The sequence below is a fragment of the Lissotriton helveticus genome, chromosome 9 (assembly GCF_964261635.1).
Source record: "Lissotriton helveticus chromosome 9, aLisHel1.1, whole genome shotgun sequence".
Lineage (NCBI taxonomy): Eukaryota > Metazoa > Chordata > Amphibia > Caudata > Salamandridae > Lissotriton > Lissotriton helveticus.
In genome coordinates, this window is record NC_136070.1 from 436,284,973 (window position 1) to 436,309,171 (window position 24,199).

The following is a 24,199-nucleotide window of genomic DNA, read 5'->3' on the forward strand; positions in this document are numbered from 1 at the left end:
GGTACATGTCCTTCCTTTCACATGCACTGCACCCTGTCCAGGGAGTACCCTAGACCTACCATAGGGGTGCCTGATGTGTATGGAAAGGGAAGGGCAGGGTCTGGTAAGTGTGTGCACTTACCAGAGCAAGATGGCAGTTTAGGAAACTGCGTGCAGGCCTTGCAATGGCCTTCTGCAGGCATCCTCCAGGCTACTTGAGCGGGTGACACTATAAGTGCTGCAGGCCCACCAGTAGCATTTGCATTACAAGCCCTGGCACACATAGTGTACTTTACTAGGGACTTTACTAGTAAAGCAATCATACCAATAATGGACAGCCAATCTCCATTACACTCTACACAGGGAGACCTTGCATTTTGACACTGTTTAGCAGTTGCAAAGTGTCCAAAGCAACTAAGTTGGTAACACATGTCAGAAAAAAGGTCTAGGGGAAAAACAAAAAGTTTAGCGAACTTTAGCCAAAAAGGGCCAAGTCTCACAGTGACGGATATCCCTTCCACCAAAATATAAATCCTATATGATATTATTTTAATTTCGACAGACAGGATACCCGTTCCCGTTGTGATGGAGTAACCCGTGTACCAATATCTTAATCAGGCCCTTAGATTGGAGTGGAAATAGTAATTTTGTGTAAAAATTCTTTAATGTAAAAAATATTCACCATAATGGTTTCAATTACAGTGGGAGTAGTTAATGTAATGTTTTAGTGTATAACATGTTTATTGTAACTTTTTTTTATTTAAGGGTATTTTGATGTAACAATTTAATGACTGCATTTTTCACATACATTATCATTATTGTTTTTTTTAAAATAATAAACATACCTGACAGTTTGCAATTTTTATTTTTGTTTCAAATTTAATTTAATGTATATGCTTACATTTAACCTAAACATACGGTTTTAAACATATAAAAAATATTTTAGTCTTTTTAAGTTTTAAAATATATTTTAGAAATACAAAACATGCTTTATATTTGTTTTAACAGTTTGACTATTACATTTTTTTCATTATTTCTGTAAATATGGTATATTGTTTTATCCATATACATTTGTTATACATGCAGTTTGTCTAACACCTTTCATATACTTTTGTAAGTATAATATTATAGTTATTATAAAATTTTGACCTGATTATGATGTCAGTCGCAGTTGCCTCAGACCGACATCTTGTGCGGTCGCAAACTCCTATTTCAGCAGCACAAGCTCCCATAGAGAAATGGGAGTTACTGTAAATCCCTGCACTGTGTGGCACACAGTGCAGGGGTTTACATGGGGGCACCTTAGGTGCCCCCAGGCCAACAACTGGAGGCCACATAGGGAAGGGGGCCCTGCTAGGGACCTCAAAAGCCGCTTTCTGATAGCCCGACATGGAAAGCCTGTCGGAAACTGAAATCATAGTCCCGCCGGTGGAAACGCCATCCATTAGGTATTATGATCGTTTTCCGACTGGCCAACTGGCTCCTTGAGCCAGTCGGAAGCCAGTCGGTTTGACCGGCCGGTTTAAAATCCAACCACCTTCTTCGTAATAAGGCAGTTGGAATTTAAACCATGGATGTTGGTCGGAGGCTTTCCGACTGACATCCAAATGAGGCCCTTCATGTTTTGTTTTTATAGTATTATTCATTGTATACTTTTAATAACTTTTGTATTTTCATGAAACATTTATTGACATGTTTAACACTGTTATCAATTTTTTATACATTTTAAAAACATTTTAAAACTATTTGTATGTCATAATCCCATTCTTTTTTATGTTTTCTTGAGGACTTTTTAGTCATAGTTTGTGTAATTTGGTTCACTACTGTTCTGCGTTAGGCCCAGTTATAGATTAGTACTAGCATCTAGTTATTTTGGATAATATTATACTATCTTTTGTGTTTGGTATGCTTGTAATGTAATGTCACATTTAAAAACAGTGTTTTTTGTAGCTGGGTATTGTATGTCCTTTGAAAACAGCGTTTTTTTGTAGGTGGGTAATGTTGGTCCTTTAATTTTTCAGATTTCAAGGAGCGTATTTTTTTGTAAACAATATTTAATTTTTTATTATTTATTCTTATGTTGGATTGCTTTGTTTGATTTTATTTGGACCTACTTCATTTTTGCATTTCTTTTGGGCTTTTCTGGATATAATCTTTAAACTTTTGTTGGATTACATTGTGACAAAATGTGACAAAATGGATATGGGCAAAGATTTACAATTACAGAACTATTCCTTTTTAAGTTAACTGTGAGTGGGAAATGTAACATCATATTATGTATGTGTAATTGCTGTAATTGCAATGTGTTATTTTACATTTCTGTGTGGCGTTTACTTGGTTCAATTTGTTTTTATTTCTAATGGTGTGCTTTGTAGTGGGTGATGTGCTGATTTTTTGTTAATTAATAAACATATTATTTTTATGAATCAGTCTGTTATTCTGTTTTTTCTAGGTTGTTTTGACTGATGCATAAAAATAACTTGTTTAATATTTAGTTACAAATATTTTAGTTATGGTGGTGTGTAAGTATGTTAAGGTTTGTTGGTTACTGTGCAGGTAGTTTGGTATTTTATAATGGGGATTTTGCTGTTGATTCTAAGAAATGCACTCCTTTGTTGTTAATTAAGAGTCTAACTTTACATTGTAGCATGAAGTAGATTCTACTTGTTTGTTTTCTTACTGTAGGATTATTTTGAGTTACTGATTTCTGCATCCTTAGCTGTAGGTAGCTTTGTTCTTTTTGTATAGCTTCTATGAATTTGTATGGTGTAAGCTGGGTTTTCCATAGAGTGACTTGGAAGGCATTGTGCATTTTTGGATTGAGCTTCTTGAGCCATGGTGTTGTTGTAGACATTCCATCATGGTATGTGGAATTTGGGTCGCCATCTGTGTTCAGAGGGGTACAGTCTGCCAACCCAAGCATCTTGAAAGTAGTTTATGTTTGTTTTGCTTGGTACAATGGACTTTATATGAGACTTTCTATAAAACGTTATATATGTAAGTTGTAGGGATTAGCTATCTCTGTTACAGGGACATTAGCTAATGCAATACTTTTTTTATTTCAAAGGCAAATTTGCTGTATGTCGCAAATTCCACACTTAGGGGGTCATTATGATGGCGGATTTTCCGCATACTCCGGGCCGGCGGAAGCCACCGCCGGCCCGGAGTATGCGGGAAATCTGCCGAGGAGGCCTGAAAGACCCACCGCCAAATCAGGATGGCTGGCGGGTCTCACAATGTGTCTGCCGCTTTTCCGCCGCGGTCGGAAGGCGACCACGGCGGAAAAGCACTAACATGGCTGGCGGTGTCTATCAGACACCGCCAGCCATATTAGGATGTAGGGAAAGTAATGCTTTTCCGCGGCGGCTTTTCCGCCCTGGAAAAGCATACGGACAATCACTTTGGGGGCCCGTTGCGGGCCCCCTGGGTGAAGGTTGCGTGGGGGGTGCACATGGGGGGTACCTATGGTACCCCCCTGCCTTTGCGTGCACGAAGCGGCAGGCACCGCGCGGTGCCTGCCGCTTCGTGCATGCAAATGCACAGCTTTCGTTTTTTACATTGCGGCGGGTGCTGCTTCAAGCAGCACCCGCCGCAATGTAAAACATACAGGATGTGACCGCCAGGGTGGCGGTCACATCCTAATTGCCATGGAGGGACCGCCGCTGCCCATGCGGACGGTCCCTCCTACTCAGGGGTGGCGGACGGACGATAGTGCGTCCGCCATCCTAATCGTCCCCTTAGTGCAGATTACTGGCGATCTCTTCAAATGCTTTGAATAAAATGGTACTAACAGCCTTGTTTGGCTGTGTGTGGGTATAGTTTAAGGGCCTTACGAATTTGGCAGTCCATGGACCAACGTACCCGCGGTCCATGGACCGCCGTACCCGCGGTCGGACTGCCACGTGCTTTGTGGCCCACCTGCCATATTATGAGTTGGGCGGATTGCTGTTGCAAAGACCACAGCTGAACAGCTGACACCGCCAGCAAACTACAGCCCACCAGGGTCATGGTCGGGGAAAAGCAGCTGCCATAGGACGGTACAGAACGCTTTAACTGTTGTCTGTATTACGAGTTGGCTTTCCGACAAGCTGACCGCGGCATTGGGGCTGCCAGCTAAAAGTTGGCGAGGACGAAGAATTTGAGGAGCGTACTCACCCCTTTCCTGTTCTTCCCATCAGAGTTCGACGTGGATCTCTTTCTTTAGGTTCCCCCCTTCACAGCAGCATCTTCACCCCAACGATTATGACCCTAATTGCAGCACTATACAGGTGAGTCCTTTTGTGCCATCAACCCATTTCCAGGACTGCCCAAATATGGGTCAGACTCTGCCAATGGGAAGATGGTATATTACCACATGTATCATGCATACGTATGCATATGACAGATAAGCAGTAAAAATGTTCACACTGCATTGATACATATGGAAAAATAATGACCACCACCACAAGATCTCCGAAGCCCCACCGTCAGCATTGTGGTAAAATTGTAATACAGTGATCCGAAGACCACCATTGCTGTGGTCCACTGGCGACCGCGGACATGGCATTCGCATGGTCAGACCACCAAACTCGTAACCCAACCTTAAGTTTTATTTGCATCATTGGTTTCTCTATGTCAATTATTATTTCATGGTGGGGAGTAGTTGTTTTTTAGTTTGCATTTAGTGCTGTTTTTTTCAGGCAGCAAGGTGTGTATGAGGGGTATAATGTTGTTTTGATATTCACTCTGTGTGGTTTAAATCTGAGTATGTGGTTTGGAGCACATTTTGAGTGTTACATCCATCATCCAAGTTTGACATTGGCTTAGTCTTAATAAGTTATCTGCTGTATAAATATAATAATCCATTTGTCATTATTAAGGTTGACATGTAGTAGGAAAGGTTCCTCATTATGTTAGTTATTTGTATATATATTTTTTTTAATTACTTTTAAGTATGTTTAAATAAATGTTTTACTTACTTGTGAAGGTAGTTGTATGTTTTCTTCCACTTTTCTTGTATGCTTTTCTGTTGGAAATCTGGCAGAGTTTTGTTGTTTTGCAGCTTTAGGGCCTGATTAGGACTTTGGCGGTACGATGCTCTGGCAAAACCACGGTGGCGGTAAAGCAGTTGTCGGTCGGACCGCCATGGGATCTGCGATCCCTGGAGGTCTTGCAGCAGCAATATGCTGGCAGTGCTGCTGTGGAACCACCAAGCATATTATGAGTTACCTCACCGTTAAAGTTTTCATGGTGGTAAGCTTGCCATGAAAAGTGTGGCGGTGAGGAAACCCGAACTGCCAAGCCAGGCCTTCCCTGAACAGGAAACAAGCATCACGGTTGGACTGTTCCCACGAGGCACAGGGTCAAGACTGATTTTAATATAGCTGGCTCTGAACTGAGGTGGCAAAGCGAGCTAAAGAATGATGACGGATTCAACCCAGATCTGTTGACTGGAGGTGAGTGTCTTAAAAGTGTCAGCCCTCCGTTCATCATCTCCTTGAGTTTAGTTTGTTCGCTCTAAGTTGGCAGGGTATGCCCAGCCATGGGTCCCTTGCTCACTTTGCCAGTGGATTCAAGCTAGCCTGGCTGATGAGGGGTGTCACCCTGAAACCGGTCCCTACATGCCTGTTTCCGGTTCAGGAAAGACCTGGCTTGGCAGTTCGGGCTGGACCTTACCCATGAGGTACAGGGACAAGGCTAATTTGCATATAGCTGGGTCTGAACTGAGGTGGAAAAGTGAGCTAAAGAACGATGATGGAATCAACCCAGATCTGGGACTGGGGGGGAGTGTCTGAAAAGGTTCAGCACTCTATCCGCCATCTCCTTGTGTTTGCATCCTTATCTGACGGGTGGAGAATGGCCGTACGATGGTGGTGAACCTGCCACCAGCAGGCTGCCGGTGGTGGATTCACCACTATCATAATCACCCCCTTAGTCTTTTTGGTGTGGTAAGTGGTTGAATTTTGTGCTCCTTTTATACTGTATTTTTAAATAATTATATGTTTTTATTAGTTAGTTTGTTTTACAGTTGTTTTCATTGGTTTGTGTTAGTTTAATGTGAATTTTTTTCAATCAGTTATTGCTTTTATGGTGGACGTGTTATTTTGGGTGTCTGATTTATGTATACATTTTAATTTATTTTTGTTTAATTGTTATATTTGATTAGTTGTAAGTATTTTTAGTTTCATGATAATTTGAAGTGCTGATGTGTATTTTGTTTCGTGTTGAAAGTTTTTTTGGTATTATAAAATTAATATAATGTTGTTAGATGACGGATAATAAAGCTAATATAGTATTTTTTAATTGTGTGGCTTTATTTTTTGCAATATTAATTTAGAAGATAGTGTGGGTTTCGTTATTTTTGACATTTTATATATTTATTTTAAAAGTTTTGTTTCCATCATTCTCGTTATTGCAATAAGTAAAAATAGATATTTGGCACAGCTATGTTTTGGTTATCAATGATTGTGTATTTATTAGTTAAGTAGAGGAAGGTGTTCTTTTTGTAAACAATGTTTATATTCCCATATTTTTGTAATTCAATAGGGTTTCCCTCGACATTATGTCATTGATCCCTGTGAAACATTCTGGTGCTTGGCCCTCAGCTCTCTTTCCGGAAGCTGAGGTCATGCCTCAGTTGGTGTGGGAGAACACTTTTTTGGAAGTTAAAAGAAATCTCCTGTGCACTACCCTACCAAGTAAGAATGAAGGTGCCTAGGGACTTAGGGGCCAGATTTACAAAGGGTAAAAGAGCTCTGTGCTACATGAGATGAAACAGTATCTGTGCCCTCCAATCAGCAACCTGCATGAAATAACATGAAGACACCCTCAATACCTGTGAATTTCTGTGGGGCCAGAGTGGAGGGTTTAGAAAAGTAACAGTCCTAAAATATAACTAATTTATGAGATGGGTGACCCCCAGAAAATAAAAGATACAACTATAAAATATGTCATAAATGGTTCTTTGGGGCAAGGTCCAGCTACGTTCACTAACCATTGGTGGATGAACAATCCCTCCAAAACGAAGCTCACCCACCTGGATACTCACTGACTATTCACAGGGTATACCAAACCAGATGGCAAAAAGAATGGTTTTAAAATCTCTTTGTACTCAGGTTAGCAACTACAGTCTGCCTGTATTCTGGAATCAATACACAGTGGGCATCCAGGCTTGGTGTGTGGGGCAGGTCAGTCAGTGTCTTCACCAGCTGGAGAGGAGACTGAGATACATGTGTTGTACTGCAGGCCACAGATGAGCTAGGATTTCCTCACACCATCTCGAGCTCTGTGACAGCAAACTAAAAAGACCAACAGCAGGTCCTTTCCTCAGCATTGGCACATCAGAAAACCCCAAATCCATGCAGGAAGTCTCCTTAACACCTTCTCCTCTTCACAGTGAACACAGTGAATGAAAATCCTGTAAGCAAACTCTCACCAATGGTGTGATGCTCCTGTCTTAAAGAGCACCCCCTCTCAAGACACACACAACGTCTGGGCTGCAAGCCTGTCCTTTGTCCTTCCCACCCATGACAGTACTTAATTAAACCGGAAGACCCGCCTTTTGCCTACTTCTAGCTGAAGCCAGTCTTGATCCAGGGACTACATTAGTGAGGCAACCCAACCAGTAGCTGATACCGGCACACTGCTGGCATCCTCCTTTTCCAGGGTCCAAACTACAATCTCACCCTCCCCAACTTGGCCTGTGCTAGCCTGGCATCAATAAATGGACCACATCACAAGTACAGCGCCCCCTACCCAGAAGAGGAGAAGAAAATCATATGGCTCCCTGGGCTGCCCTGGAGCAGAAAACCAAACAACCTCCTGCAGGCAAAAGCCCTCCCCCCAAATCTTCATAGAATAAATATGTTTATTTTAATTGTCTTTGTGTGGGGCTTGGAAGGGTTGTTCTGGCTGCACCTTGGTTTGTCCTGAGACTTGGAGTCCAGGCTGCAGTATATGTAACTGATTTAATTAGTTGTTGGGACGTTCGCATGCCAGTGTCAGAGCTGGGACTGGATTTCAGCCTCCAGAGTGCCCTGCTGCCAGAATTCATTTCATCCACCATGGATCTGCCAGCTTATATGTAGCCCAGCCATGGGTTGGGCCTATACCTGGTCCCAACCCCTCCAAGTGATAAAATACCATCAGGGAGCCTGCTACATTTGAGCAGGGCAGGAGGGTGCAATTCTAGCAGATTACAGCACAAGGCTATGTGTAAAATGAGTGGGTGTACATGGCACAGAACTACCTTAGAGGTACAAGACCAGGCCCACACAAGGGCAATGTGATTGGGCACCAATAGTGCAGTGGGGTTGCAGTTAGCCCAGGTGCTTCCCATTCGTACTGGTAAACCCCAATGACGAGAGAGCAGACCAACTCATACTCCTACTTCAAACATCAAATATTGTATCAAGGCACAAGTAAGGGAATGCTTTAAACCGGTGGTACATTAAATGCTTACTGGTGATTGCTGATCGACTTTTAGGCTAGATTACTGATAATAAAGATAATGGATAAATAAAGATAATGGAAATATACAGGAATAAACACTGATCTATTTCTAAGCAATGACTGCAAAAACCCTAAAGGTAATCCATGTCAAGTTAATAGGTGATTACAAAGAGACAGCGATAATGGTGTGTACACGTTTGTGTGTGTATGGTGTAGGGAAGGGAGTACATGCAGAAGGACGGAGTGAAAAAATAGTGATGAAGTGGAAGATGATGTTGAAGATTTACAGGTTGGGGATTTGAGAAATATGTCCAGAGAAAACGGGAGTAAGTGTCTAATAGGGAAAAGTGGTGTGAAGGGGAGAAAGGGAGTGATTGAGGTATCTGGAAGATGACTACCCCTTCAAGAGACCTTAGTAATGTTTAGTTTAGAGTTGTGTTTTGAACCATTTCCAATTGTTAATATTTCCAACAAAATCAATGTTGATACTCATTAATCTGCTATTGCCAAGAGGCACTGGCAAAGTCAATAGAGTTGTCTTGTTTCATTCATTTGATTGTTGATGTGTGATTTGCTTGGGTGAAATAACATACTAACTCATAGTTTGTGAATAGCAAAAAAATAGTAAACTTGCACAAAAGTGTGATTTTACTTTTGTGAGTCAGGCCCACCGGCTAGGTCTTTTAAAAAAGGACCCGTAATTACACTTCTTTGGCCATGCCCCATTCAAAACTCTGGACTTACCAAACGTTTCTGAAAAAGCTTTTGCAGTTGATTTCCTTCCTTTATAAACACACTGGTGACATCCTTTTCCTTTGAATATGAGCACTTTCTTGTAGTCATCAGAAACGCTCTCAGGCACTCCATGCAAGCTCTGTGGTGAACAGTCTTTACAAAGCCCTGCAAAACACCAACACTTTGTTACATTATGCTGATGAGGTCTGCTGAAACGGAAAATACATGTTTGCATGAATGAATTCTTATTGCAACATTCCAGATGAATGAAACTCAAATAAGAGTGTCTAGTTAGTTTTTGTTTAAGTCCTACACCACTGCAGGAGAAGCCTTTTTCCTATACTAATGTTTTTTTGAATGGGCCTAAATTTCCAACTCCCTATTAGTAAAAGTGGAAAGAGAGCACAGACATATTTTCACTAACTGAAAATAAACATTTCTTGAATATTGCCACTTCATTTAAAAGTACATGAAGTAGAACTAAATTAGTGCTCATTAGTGTGAATTGGTCGTGGCATGGTACGGTATGGTAGGGTAAGGCATGTTTTGTGTTGTGTTCCTTTAGGTTGCCAGAGATTTCCTTCTCTGGGTTCTCTTGATTCCCATAGATCTGCTTTTCTCTAATTGTTCTAAAGTACGATGCTCACCCTCTGTTCAAATAAATTGGACTGACCACTTTATAGTAGAATTTTCTCTATTAGGAGTGGATAAATCTTCCCAAAAGAATATTCTTCCACCGATCTGGCGTCGACAGTGGCATAAAGCAACGGTGGAGGAATTACAGAGGGTATGGAAGCAGCCTATTCCTCTAGAGGAGGACACTGTAGAGTCCGCACTATTCAAATGTAATAAATCTCTCATAGAGGCAATTGACAAACTTGCCCCTCTGAAATTACATAAACAATACCCTCCTTCCAAGCAGGAAGTATGGTATTCTAAAGCTCTCAGAATAGAGAAGCAGGGATGCAGGAAGAAAGAAAAGAAATGGAGGAAAATGCGAACAGAGGAAAGCAAGAAAGCATATCACGATGCCCAATCTAGTTATTATGAAAATATTAAATTGGCACGGAAGAATAGCCTTTTTTTTTTTTGTAGTTTTATATAGCACGAACTAGACCCGAACCGAATCAGGTATCAGAGCGCTTTACATAGCACAAGTTACGTTTTACATGAGGACACACTTCCATTTTTTTTTTTTTTTTTAGGCACGGGGAGATTAAGTGATTTGCTCATAATCACAGGAGGTTTTTGGCGTCGTTACCAAGACTCGAATCCAGATCCCCAGGTCCGAGGTCGAGCGCCTTAGCCGTTAGGCTAACTCCTCTCCCCTTGCTCAGCAACTCGCAGAGGCGGGTAATTCCTCTAAGGAATTATTTAAAATTCTACACGCATTTGTAAAACCAGTCACATGCGAAAGCCCAGATGATTTTTCTCAATCATTATGTGATGAAATTTCTTTGTTTTTTGATAATAAAATAAATTTGATTTATGAGAAAATCATGGTGGCTTCCAGCAAAAAGAGTAACACCTCCATTTCGCTTACTCCTCCTGCCCAGAGAGATGTTTCACTTGTGGCATTTCCAGCAGTTAGTGATATGGATCTACTCCCCCTTATGAGTCACATAAAATCGGGCTCTCCTGACGATTTTCCGCCCGCCAAAATAGTTGCCTCCCTGAGCACTTTGCTTGGACCTCATATCCAAGCAGTAATAAACCATTCTCTCAGGGAAGGACTTGTGCCTACGGAGTGAAAAAAAGCAGTGGTGAACCCTATCCGAAAGAACGCGGCGCTCCCATGGACGGACCTCTCAAACCTCCGACCCATCTCCCTCCTGCCCTACCTTAGCAAAATGACCGAGAGACATGTGAACACCCATCTGTCCAAGTACATCGAGGCAGCGGAGGGTCTGGACTCTTCTCAATCTGGGTTTAGGCCAAATCACAGCACCGAATCCGCCCTCCTCTCAGTGACCGATAACATCAGGATGTCACTGGATGGCGGGGGCTCCATGATTCTGGTGCTGTTAGATTTATCCGCTGCCTTCGACACGGTGTCACATGAGATACTTCTCGGTCGTTTGAGGGAGATGGGTATAGGAGGCGTAGCTCTGTCCTGGTTGGAGAGCTTTCTTTCGGGCCGCTCACAAGGAGTCAGATTGGGCTCCCATTATTCCATCTTTAGGGAGCTCACCAAGGGAGTGACACAGGGCTCATGCCTAAGCCCTACACTGTTTAATGTGTATGTGGCCCCCTTGGCAGACATTGTAAGAGCACATGGGTTCACCCCAGTGTCGTATGCTGATGACACTCAGCTTTTGTTCCCCTTTCAGACCCTCAAGCCCGCAATTCAAAAATCTTTTGCGGACGGAATGAGGGCAGTATCGGACTGGATGGCATTAAATTGCCTCCAGTGCAATGTAGGCAAGACGGAGGTCATGTTGTTTGGAGAGGCCACCCTCTTGTGGTCTCCAGAATGGTGGCCTCCGGATTTGGGACCAGTACCAATTCCTAAACAGACCGTAAAAAATCTCGGTGTGCGGCTTGATAAGGCACTTTTGTTTAAAGAACACACAAATCAAGTAGCAGGATCTTGTTTTCGTATCATCGGACTGCTACGACATGTCTTTCCATTCCTATCAGACATCTATAGGAAAACACTTGTCCAGACGCTGGTAATTAGTAAGCTGGATTACTGCAATGGCCTGTTCATCTCGGCCAATGAGGAACAACTGCAAAGACTACAAGTAGTCCAGAACACCGCAGCGAGACTTGTTCTCAATGCCCTACCTAGGACAGCTTCACGTCCTCTCCTGGACAAACTTCACTGGCTGCCAATCAGGCAGCGTATAAAATTTAAAATCTGCTGCATAATACATAAATGTCTGTTTGGTACTGGACCTAAATATTTGAAAGAAAAATTCATCCCATATAGTCCGGGCGCACTCTGCGTTCCAGCAGTCAGCAACTGCTCCAAGTTCCTAGGATTAAAAAATCTAGACAGGGAGGTCGTGCCCTCTCCTACAAAGGCCCTACTTTATGGAATTCACTCACCTCAACCCTGAAACTAAACAATAATCTTCAGTCCTTTAAAAAGACTTTAAAAACGTATTTATTTCCTGCCTGCTAATTTATCAACACATTGACTCCTTCACAGTCCATGATCATGATTAGGTTATTTTGGTAAGAGCATAAGCGCGGAGATACCCCTTCGGGGGTCGAGTCCTGCGCTATACAAGCAAATAAATAAATAAATAAATAAATATTGGATGGCATTTTACACTGATGACATTTTATTGTTGATTATTTTTTCAATAGAGTAACATGTTCTTTGCCACCAAAATTGCAAATCAAACAATATGCATGCATCTATGTAGACAGATGACATGCAGCTCATTTTAAAGTTCAAATCCTAGACATTTCTTCAGTACTCATTCATTTCACCAATATTAAATAAAAATTAATTCGTGTCTTAGTGCTGATTTAGATACATTTCAGTTGTACCAGCTGCACATCAAATTAAGAAAAGACATTATGAACATTATACAGAATAAGACAGTCAGTGATTGAAGTAGTTGGAATGATGGTAATTGTGGGGTTGGGTGATAGCAGAAAGAAAATATACATGGCAATATACTTTTAGTTGGTTTTTTAAATTGTGCTTATGGCCTGAGTTCATCCATACATTCTGAAAAGAGGACACTGATAGGGTTGTTGGTTAGTGTCTTCATTGTTTTGTTCAAAGAATTTCACCTGCTTTTACAGGCCATGGTGCTATCCATCTAGATGGCGCAATTGTTCTGCTCGCAGGACCGCCTCAATAAACTCTGGCTCCTCTTGAAACTGTTTGCCACTCTACTCCAAATGATAATAGCCAATATCTTTGGCAGTCTTTCCAAACTCCTGGTACACCTATCTTTGCTGCCCCTCAAATCTAGACTCACAAAGGTCTTTCTGTTAGACATGGAGCCAACCACCGCCAAAAGCCATCCAAGTTCCAAGGAAAACTCACCATCACATTAGGAGCATGATCAACAAGTAAAGCTAAATCCCAAAGGAAACCTAACCAAAAATGGAGATTCATTCATTTCCAGATATTGCCCCAAACTGTGGAACTGTCAACGAGGAAACAATAGATGCTCTTGTACACTCCTCACCTTGCATAAGGTGTTTAAGAAGTTCTTGCTAAAAAATGTTATCTAATGATATAAGCTTGTTGGGTCTGTTAAGGTATCAAACAACAATCACTGTTGCAGTCCTCCTAACTTGTGGCTCCCACTACCTATCTGTCTAGTTCTAGTCATATTAAACGTGGTTACAAGTACAGCTTCCCAATATCCACTGGTTAGTTTGAGTGCTATAAATTGTTTATTAAATTTTTTCATAAATAATAAATAAACGTATGACACCATCTCACAATGTTATTTCTGTAAATGGTGCAAATTCTACTCATCTCAGACACAGTCTCCTGCACATGTAGATTCCACTTTGATTGGGAGGTGCAGCTTATCAATATTCTGTTCTTATTCTAGGAGGGGCCAAGATTCAAGAGTTGGCACATTTGACCACAGTGTTTTCGTGTCTTCTGGCAAAAGATGAAAAGGCTCTATCACTTATTAATGTATTCCGGTGGACTACAAGCAATATCGGCCCTAAATTGGTGCAAGGATATTGGAAGGAGGTGGGGTTGAGATCTGTGACTCCGGCCAGCATTTTGCACTTACTTCTGGCAATTATACACTTTGCCCCCAGCATGGGGAATAACTACAGAGTACCGGAATATCAGTTAATTTTCTATGTATTTATGGCTGAGACCAGAAGAAAAGTGTCACTGGGAGGGTTGACTGGAGTCAATGTGTGGTGGTAAGGGAGCAGCGTAAGGTAGGGGAAGGCCTGAACCTGACTTTGTGAATGTGGTAAATTGTCCCTGTAGGGCAGATGCTGCACTGTGCTTCTGTCCTCAGCCCAACTACTGTAGTGGTTTCAATGGTGTAACCGAGACATAGATTACTAATGCTACAGTTCAAAGGAGATCTGAAAAGTAGTTTGGGCTGGACTATTCCTTCTGAAGCAGGATTAAGGCGGATTAGCATATAGCTAGTTACTATTGTAGGTGAGTAAAAAAAGATGAACTGAAAGGTGGCCCAAGCAATTAAAAGAGTCTAGCATTGATGCAAGCATACTGACAACCACTTTTTTGTTTTCATCAGACAACTGGTGTAGGCCTAGGTTCTTCTTTCCCCATCATCCAATTACTTTATTCATAATGGTATTGGTTGTATGTGAAGACAAGTGGTTCTTTTAAGTATATTTTAAGTTGGTCATTGCAGTAGTTTGGAACTGAGTTATTCAGTGTTTGCATTGCTAAGGACCTGCTTTGGTACCAGATACTGTGAGTGAGGATATGTGCCTAGAAAAGATAAATCCGTGCTTTATTTCCAGGGAGACAGGGTAGATATGAGGTAAGAAAATAGAGGGCATTGGAGGTGGCACATTATTAATGAGATAATTTGGAGCAATGATAAGGATATCTGTTTTGGAGTCAGAGATGACCAGACAGTTATAAGCATGGGCAGGAAAGACGACTGACAGAATGTGCCCTCACGGAATTCCACCTCCCCACTGATCAATCTTGCGGAATCGAATAGCCGCAGCTAGCAACATCCACCTGTGGCATTGCCTTTACATGCTCGGTGATTGCCGTTGAGGGGTGTTTCACCGGCTCACGGTCGCTCCTGTTGCACTGGGAATGGAGTGTGCCTGGGGGCCTGCCAGATGAGTTGGCTTGGACCTGGTGATACTACCGCCCTCTCCGCTGCTGCAGCCTGTCAGGGGATGCCAGCAGTGGTTCTTGGTGGTCCTGATCATGGGCCACTGTGACATGGATGGCAGGCTCTGCAAATGGTGGAGAGGCCATCAATGATATCTTGCCTATTCTCAGAGTCCTGGGGTCTGGGTGTGGGCTCCGTTAAAGGCCGAAATGGTCCCCTTGCACCGGCGCTCCCCCTCGAGCAATGCATCGGACCAGTAGCCCCCCCTATGTGGCAATGAGAACGTGATTGCCTGGAGGGGTGGAGACTGGTGGTCCGGAGTTGGGACCCACCCGGCTGGCTCCTGAATGCTCTGCGGCATGGTGCCTGGTCCTTCTGGTGCCATGTTGGCACCTCTGCCAGTGTGGGGCACAGGTGAGGCCTGTAATCTGCTGGAGGTGCTGTGGAGGAAGCAGGAGGCCCCAAATTGCAGCTCTGCTTTATCGTGTTGGGGAGCTCAGCGACGGCAGTGAAAGGAGTGGATCCGTCCCGATGTGACCTCCATCAACACTTGACTGCTCGTCAGATAACTGCGGGGCTTATATTGGATCTCCAGGGGCCGGGAGGAGGATCGCCTGGGTTGGTGGTGTGGCCCCCTTGGACGAGCAGGCAGTACTAAATTTGTAAAAATAAAAGTGCCGGGGCTCTCGTCAGAAGGCCACCACAGTTTGCCCCACACATGGCCACTGTACTTACACAACTAGTAACCATCACACTCCTACAAGTGTGACATTTCAGATTGTTTGAGGCCACCAAAGTATTACACAAACAGTGCCACCATGTGGCAGCAGTTATAAGTGCAGGTTCCGGCAATTTAGTGCCTCACCAGGCAATTAAGTACTGGGACTGGCACCGTAAACCACTAGTTTGAATTAATCGTTGGTCTGATAAGCCCTTTGCATTTACCTGTGCTCTTGGAGCGGTCTATGAAGTCTTTGGGCGGCATTTCTAAGCTTCCCCCAAAACCGACATGTTATAATATGCTGATGAAGGGCAAAAATCCAGAAACACTTGAATCCAGACAGTACATTGGTATAAAATCACAGAATTATTTACTCACGATCTATTTTAAAGTTGCTACTGGCATGTTTTCTTATTGCAATGGAATGCCTTGCATTCGTTTTATTATTAGCAACATCTCCAGGTCCCAAATTGGTAAAAGATTCAACAGCGCGTGGTGTGATCCTGGAAAGATTGCTGTAAATTGGTCCTTGGTGCGCCTCATGCAGGGGTGATCAATGTAGGTTTACGAGGGCAGACTCCAATCCTGATTTTTAGAATATCACACTGAAGGTAAATTTCAGAGACTGAATTTATATTAAAATCAGGTGCATAGCAGTATGTGACTATTTTGAAAAAAATTGGGATGGACTTGTTTCTCCTCGACCTATGATGGGTAACCCTGGTTGAAGGCATTGGTGCAATGTGTTCACGAGCCATTGTGCCCGCGAGCTGACAACTTCCCTGGCACAGAGGCCCATTTACAGCCTGTCAACAAGCTGTCAGTTGCACTGATTGTCAGAGGGTAGGTCCACGCTAGAAACAAAAGCTCTCCAAGGACACTTGGATAATTCTTAATTAACCCTGGGCGTAGTGGGCGTAGTGGGGTTTCCCGAAGCTACGCAAAGTGGGCAAAAAACTACGCCCACCCACGCACTTCGCGTAGCCCCACTACGCGCCACCTGCCTCCCTCCCACCCTCCCTAAATGCTTACATTAATATATAAATGAATTATAAAACCACTTACCTTGTCCTGCCGCGTCCCCGGGGCTCCCGCTCGTCATTGCGCCGCCGGCGCGCGCGTCTTGAATACTAATACGCATGCGCGGCCGCCCGCGCATGCGCATTTCTCGTGAGAAATGCGCATGCGCGGGCGGCCGCGCATGCGCATTAGTATCTAAGACGGCGGCGGCGCGATGATGAGCGGGAGCCCCGGGGACGCGGCGGACAAGGTAAGTGGTTTTATAATTCATTTATATATTAATGTAAGCATTTAGGGAGGGCGGGAGGAAGGCGGGTGGCGGGCAACTTCGCTACACCCACGAAGTGGGCGTAGTGTTGCCTGCTTCGCCTACTTTGCAAAGGGCAAAGTAGGCAACACTACGCCCACTTTGTGGGCGTAGCGAAGTTGCCCGCCCAGGGTTATTCTTAATGTGTATCAGAAGGCACCCGAGTCCTGGCGCGGTCACTGCTGAGCTTCGGGAAACAACAGCTCAGCTCCAAGGAGGAGGTGGGAAAATATATCCGAAAACAAGAATAACAGCAAATAATGCGGTACTCTGCCTGTCCAAGCGCTGGGCCTCAAGGTCGCCGGGATTGACAGCTGCCGCCAGATGAGATATCTCTATTTCTGCTGCTGCCGTCCCTGTATGGTAAACGCAATTTGCAGTGTTGTGTTTTAGTACCTAAGAAGCACATAAAACTGGGGCTCCCGAACCAGCAGGAACCGCCTTCTATGGATAAGAAGGATGCACAGGCCCGAGCATTACTTCTGGCCTGGTGGCACTTCCCACACCGTGCAAATCACGTGATGATGATTTACAGAAAGATTACCACACCTTATTTAATGCCACACGCGCTTTGGCCTTCATGATAGATTTAGTTTCTTTTGAGCAAGTACGTCAGAATCTCTTTAGAACAGACAGACAGGGGTTAAAATAAATGAAGCAAAAGCCGGGCAAGGCCATGACCTTCTGGCTGCCTTGAAGCATTGCACTGCACACGGTGCCCAACCCGACGCCGGTGGCATGATTGCTGGGACCTCACTGCTTAGGCCTTTGAGGCTCTGACTCAGCTCTGGTGACCGTCAACACGCGCCAGTAAAAGCAGCATTTTCTTTTATTACTCACTGCATGGTGGCACTGCCAGGACAGCAGGACCGCCTTATTAAGAGGCCTGCTGCTGCTTCACTTTCTGCTAACTGGTGCTGCCATGCTGGTTACTCGTGCATAGGTGTATGTGTGCTGGGGATGGGTGTGGTCCATGGTCCCTGGAATAAATAAAGGTTACGCACGGCACGCTGAAACAGCCCCCTACCCCCCATAGTAGAACCAAATACAGCCCAATCTTCTGTCCGCCCACCAGCAACACTGAGAGCAAATTGATTCAGATTGGCATCATGGAGATGAATTTATTATCGGACTGATGGGCTCGCTCTCTCAACACTGCACAGAACACTCTTCTTCACCGACGGTCTCACTCCGGAGACTGTCTGTCAGAGTGTGAAGTGAACACTGCAGTAAGGCAAATATATTTAATTTACTCTTTGACACATGACGTATAGATTGCAGTGCAGATGTGCAGTTGATGTAAATTGTAAAACTGGCCTTGATAAAAAACGGTGCTGGTGGTAAGTACCGAAAAGCATCGGCACAAATTAAGCACTGGGATCAGGACTATTGGACAGTACCCACGACCGGTAGGTCTCCCGTCAGGGTGACAAGAGTGGAGGTGCTCTGGGGATCTACACGCTTTGGGCCCAACCTGGGGTTCCCTTCGGATAGTGAGGTGGGGCTGGCTGCCTTCTTGCCTGAGGACCCTGGGGGGTCAGCCAACTAGTGGCATCTACCAGAGGAGGAGGCGATGGTGAGAAGTACTGGACCCCCAACCTCTTCTGAAAACCTGATCATTCCCTTTGGATATGGGGGGCAGTCACCATTCTGGAACCGAAGCTGGGGGCTGGCGCTTGGATTGTTGTCACTGTTTCGAGTCTCCCAATGCTTTGCTGCAGCTGCTCACATTGACAGTTGCCATGCCAGCATTCACCTCAACATGTGGCTGGTCGCCATACACCTGCTGATCTTGGCAAGGACCCCTTGGAAGCAATCACCCTGTCTTGTTCCTCTGCACGCCCTACACCAGTATCTTGTCTTCGCTGCAACTTCATGGTAGGAACTTACTCAGGCGACCTTGCGCCACAGACTGTGTTGGGGACCTGCAGGTGCAGTTTTCTCTTCCTCAGCCACATCATGGGGAAAGATAGACCTCAGCAGCACCAACAGGGAACTACTATCACAGTGTATACCAACCCAAGTCATCCCATCCATAGACTCACTCACCAGGAGAACTCGCGGACCCCGGAGCGTGTGCCTGAGGGACCAGAGGAATCCTCTCGAGCGGCCCTCATGGAGGATATACAGGGCGCTGCAGCAGCTCTTAAGGGAAAAATAGTGGGAGTCTCCATTGAGGTGAACTTGCTGTGAACTGATCTTGGTAAAGTGGCAGCCAATGTGGAGAATGTGGAAACCAATATAACATCACTGCTAGCAGTGGTGCGTGAGCTTAAACAACAGGTCTCCCAACCATCTGTGTTCTCTAACACCTTGGAAAATCGAGTGGAGGACACTGAGGGTTGTTCACGCTGTAATAATGTGTGCCTGTTGGGCTTCCCCGAGAGGGTGGAGAGCCAGTCGGCAGAAAGATTCTTGGAAAAACCTTTGAGGTACACACTGCACCCTAGGGACTTCTTTGACTTGCCATTGAAAGGGAGGACAGCACACTGATGCCTGCCTCTCCACCGGGCACGCCGAGGGTCCTCCTTGCTAAAATCCTGAATTACAGGGATAGAGATGCGATTTTGAGAGCTGCTAGAGAAACATCCATTCTGCAATATGAAAATCAAACGATTGCAGTCTATTCTAACTACACTCAGAAAGTGCAGGAGCTTTGTAAATACTTCCTGGAGGTGAAGAAGAGGTTACATGTGTAGGAAAGTGCCCCTTTTTTGCATGGTTACCGCCCACGTTTTTCCTGACACATGACGCACTTTTGACTTGGTGTACCCTGGGTCCCTGCCAATCAGGATCCCAGAAAACACAGTTGATGGACAGAATGTAGAACAATGTCATACATTCACCCCAGTACAAGGATCTGGGCCTAAATCCATCGTTTTTTGCACTCCACACCACCCTGGGTTAGACACTGGCTATATGCAAATCAGCTCTGACCCTGTGCCTCATGGGAACAGTCCAGTCCGAACTACCAAGCCATGTCTTTCCCAGACCGGAATCAAGCATCCAAGGACCGGTTTCTGGCTATCAGCCTTCATCAGCCTGGATAGCTTGACTCCAGTGGTGTGGAGAGCCTGGGACTCACGTCTGAGCATACCCAGCCCACTCGGGGTGAAAATTGCAAAAAACACAGTTGATGGACAGAATGTAGAACAATGTCATACATTCACCCCAGTACAAGGATCTGGGCCTAAATCCATCGTTTTTTTGCACTCCACACCACCCTGGGTTAGACACTGGCTATATGCAAATCAGCTCTGACCCTGTGCCTCATGGGAACAGTCCAGTCCGAACTACCAAGCCATGTCTTTCCCAGACCGGAATCAAGCATCCAAGGACCGGTTTCTGGCTATCAGCCTTCATCAGCCTGGATAGCTTGACTCCAGTGGTGTGGAGAGCCTGGGACTCACGTCTGAGCATACCCAGCCCACTCGGGGTGAAAATTGCAAAAAACACAGTTGATGGACAGAATGTAGAACAATGTCATACATTCACACCAGTACAAGGATCTGGGCCTAAATCCATCGTTTTTTTGCACTCCACACCACCCTGGGTTAGACACTGGCTATATGCAAATCAGCTCTGACCCTGTGCCTCATGGGAACAGTCCAGTCCGAACTACCAAGCCATGTCTTTCCCAGACCGGAATCAAGCATCCAAGGACCGGTTTCTGGCTATCAGCCTTCATCAGCCTGGATAGCTTGACTCCAGACTCAGACTGATTTGCATATAGCCATGTCTGAACTGGGGTGGCAGAGTGGGCTAAAGAACGGTGATGGATCAAACCCAGATCCTTTGACTGGGTGTGAGTGTTTGATTGGCTCAGATGCTCCGTCCATCACCACCCCCTTTTGTACCGCTTTGGCCGCCATAAGTGTGGCAGGGTATGCTCAGACGTGAGTCCCTTGCTCACTTTGCAACTGGATTCAAGCAAGCCTGGCTGAAGACGGCTGGAATGCCAGAAACCGGTCCTCGGAAGCTTGTTTCCTGGCAAGGGAAGACATGGCTTGGCAGTTCGGGCTGTACTGTTCCCATGAGGCACAGGGTCAGACTGATTTGCATATAGCCATGTCTGAACTGGGGTGGCAGAGTGAGCTAAAGAACGGTGACGGATCAAACCCAGATCTTTTGACTGGGTGTGAGTGTTTGATTGGCTCAGATGCTCCGTCCATCACCACCCCCTTTTGTACCGCTTTGGCCGCCATAAGTGTGGCAGGGTATGCTCAGACGTGAGTCCCTTGCTCACTTTGCCACTGGATTCAAGCAAGCCGGGCTGAAGACGGCTGGAATGCCAGAAACCGGTCCTCGGAAGCTTGTTTCCGGTCCAGGGAAGACATGGCTTGGCAGTTCGGGCTGTACTGTTCCCATGAGGCACAGGGTCAGACTGATTTGCATATAGCCATGTCTGAACTGGGGTGGCAGAGTGGGCTAAAGAACGGTGATGGATCAAACCCAGATCCTTTGATTGGGTGTGAGTGTTTGATTGGCTCAGATGCTCCGTCCATCACCACCCCCTTTTGTACTGCTTTGGCCGCCATAAGTGTGGCAGGGTATGCTCAGACGTGAGTCCCTTGCTCACTTTGCCACTGGATTCAAGCAAGCCGGGCTGAAGACGACTGGAATGCCAGAAACCGGTCCTCGGAAGCTTATTTCCGCTCCAGGGAAGACATAGCTTGGCAGTTCGATCTGTACTGTTCCCATGAGGCACAGGGTCAGACTGATTTGCATATAGCCATGTCTGAACTGGGGTGGCAGAGTGGGCTAAAGAACGGTGATGGATCAAACCCAGATCCTTTGACTGGGTGTGAGTGTTTGATTGGCTCAGATGCTCCGTCCATCACCACCCCCTTTTGTACCGCTTTGGCCGCCATAAGTGTGGCAGGGTATGCTCAGACGTGAGTCCCTTGCTCACTTTGCCACTGGATTCAAGCAAGCCGGGCTGAAGACGGCTGGAATGCCAGAAACCGGTCCTCGGAAGCTTGTTTCCGGTCCAGGGAAGACATGGCTTGGCAGTTCGGGCTGTACTGTTCCCATGAGGCACAGGGTCAGACTGATTTGCATATAGCCATGTCTGAACTGGGGTGGCAGAGTGGGCTAAAAAACGGTGATGGATCAAACCCAGATCTTTTGACTGGGTGTGAGTGTTTGATTGGCTCAGATGCTCCGTCCATCACTACCCCCTTTTGTACCGCTTTGGCCGCCATAAGTGTGGCAGGGTATGCTCAGACGTGAGTCCCTTGCTCACTTTGCCACTGGATTCAAGCAAGCCGGGCTGAAGACGGCTGGAATGCCAGAAACCGGTCCTCGGAAGCTTGTTTCCGGTCCAGGGAAGACATGGCTTGGCAGTTCGGGCTGTACTGTTCCCATGAGGCACAGGGTCAGACTGATTTGCATATAGCCATGTCTGAACTGGGGTGGCAGAGTGGGCTAAAGAACGGTGATGGATCAAACCCAGAACCTTTGACTGGGTGTGAGTGTTTGATTGGCTCAGATGCTCCGTCCATCACCACCCCCTTTTATGCCAATCAGGATCCCAGGGCATGTCTTCTTGTCTAAAGCTGTACTTCTGTACCCACAATTGGCCCATATCTGGCACCAGGTAAGCCCCATGTAAAAGGTACCATGCGTACCAAGAGCCCTGTGACCAGGGAAGGCCTCTAAGGGCTGCCACCCTTAGGAGCCCTGTACCTTAACACCCACACACTGCCATTGCAGGGTACTTGTTTTGGTGCAGAGAAAAGTGAAGAGTCGACATGGCACACATTCCTGTGTGACATGTCTACAACCTGAGGCCTAGGTAAGCCACCCCTCCAGCAGGGTACACTAGCCCTCAGGTAAAGGGCACAGTGACATGACCCCCTGTACCCCTACAGTGTCTAAGTCCATTCTTAGACATTGTAAGTCTAGTAAAGCCATAAAGAGTATATGGTCTGGGAGCTAGTCATTAAGAACTCTACAGCTTCATAATGGCTTTACTAAAATCTGGGAAGTGTGATAGCAAACTCACCCCTACTGTTTTTTTAATATGTTTTTGCTAAACAGCTTGAGCTCTCTCCATAAAACATGTGAAACTGCTTGCGCTCTCTCCATAAAACATGGTCAAATTGGCTTACATGTAATTGGAACATTTAATTTACTTATAAGTCCCTAGTATATGGTACTACTTGTACTAAGAGCCTGTAAATTAAATGCTACTAGTGGGCCTGCAGCACTCATTGTGCCACCCACTAAAGCTGCCCTTTAAAACAAGTCTCAGGATGCAGTTGCAGCCTGTAGTGAAGTGCTAACTGCCAATTCAAATTGGAAAAATAAACCTTCTGCCAGGCCAAAGCCTTCTTTTTTAACACATATAAGTAATCCCTAAGGTAGGCCCTATATAGTGCATATAGGGTTTTCTAACTGGGTCTCATCTGCAGTTGGGACGGTGGCCCCCCCGCGTTCAACCAGGCTGGCTAGAGAATCACCGTCTAAACCCTGGTTTAATTCCTTGCTTAAAGGCTTGAAGCACGACTGTAAAATTCTTGAACGGGAGTGGAGGAGGGGTGGCTACTGCCCAGCTGACAAGAGGAAGCTTAGAGATAAACATAAGTCTTATTATGCATCGATTAATTTGGCCAAAGGGCAATTCTACTCAGCCTGTATTGAAGCTGCCAACAACTCTAGGGAAATGTATGCGATTGTTCAGAGTTCCATGTCTCCTGTGGCCCAAGCTAGTGTAATGCCATCTTCACCTTCGTGGTGCAACACTCTTTCTCGCTTTTTCAGAGAAAAGACTTTAGGTATTCAATCAACTTTCACTCCTCTCAGTATCCACTCGCAGGATGCTCTGGTGTGTCCCCCAGAAGATATTGGATGCTCATTGTCTGAATTTAGGCCAATTGTCCCACTGGAATGTCTTAAAATTCTTAAAGCTTTAAAATCAGGTTCACCTTCTGACCCGTGTCTGGCTAGGACGCTGGTAGCGGCAGCTGAGGTTGTTAATGCAGAAGTGACCGCCATTATCAATCTTTCCCTTCAGAAAGCGGTGGTCCCTTTGGCTTGGAAGGAGGCGAAGATCCGGCCTCTCCTTAAAAAGCAGTCACTAGACCCCCTTTGTCCAGGGAATTGCTGGCCTATCTCCCTCCTCCCTGCATTGGCAAAGGTATGTGAGAAGGCGGTAAATAAACAGCTGACCGATTTTGTGGAAAAGGAGGCTCTTCTACATCCAGTGCAATCTGGGTTTCACCTGTCACACAGCAC

General features: G+C 45.2%; 1 protein-coding gene across 2 annotated transcripts in view; it reads right to left on the reverse strand.

Annotated features, from left to right (window-relative positions):
• Window positions 1–24,199, reverse strand: part of LOC144782779 (exocyst complex component 3-like) — a 380,915-nt gene that overhangs the window by 50,992 nt on the left and 305,724 nt on the right. For both annotated transcript variants that reach the window (XM_078662074.1, XM_078662073.1), the window contains exon 9: window positions 9,154–9,309. In XM_078662074.1, coding sequence (XP_078518200.1) covers window positions 9,154–9,309 — 156 coding nt within the window. The remainder of the gene's footprint in view (window positions 1–9,153; window positions 9,310–24,199) is intronic.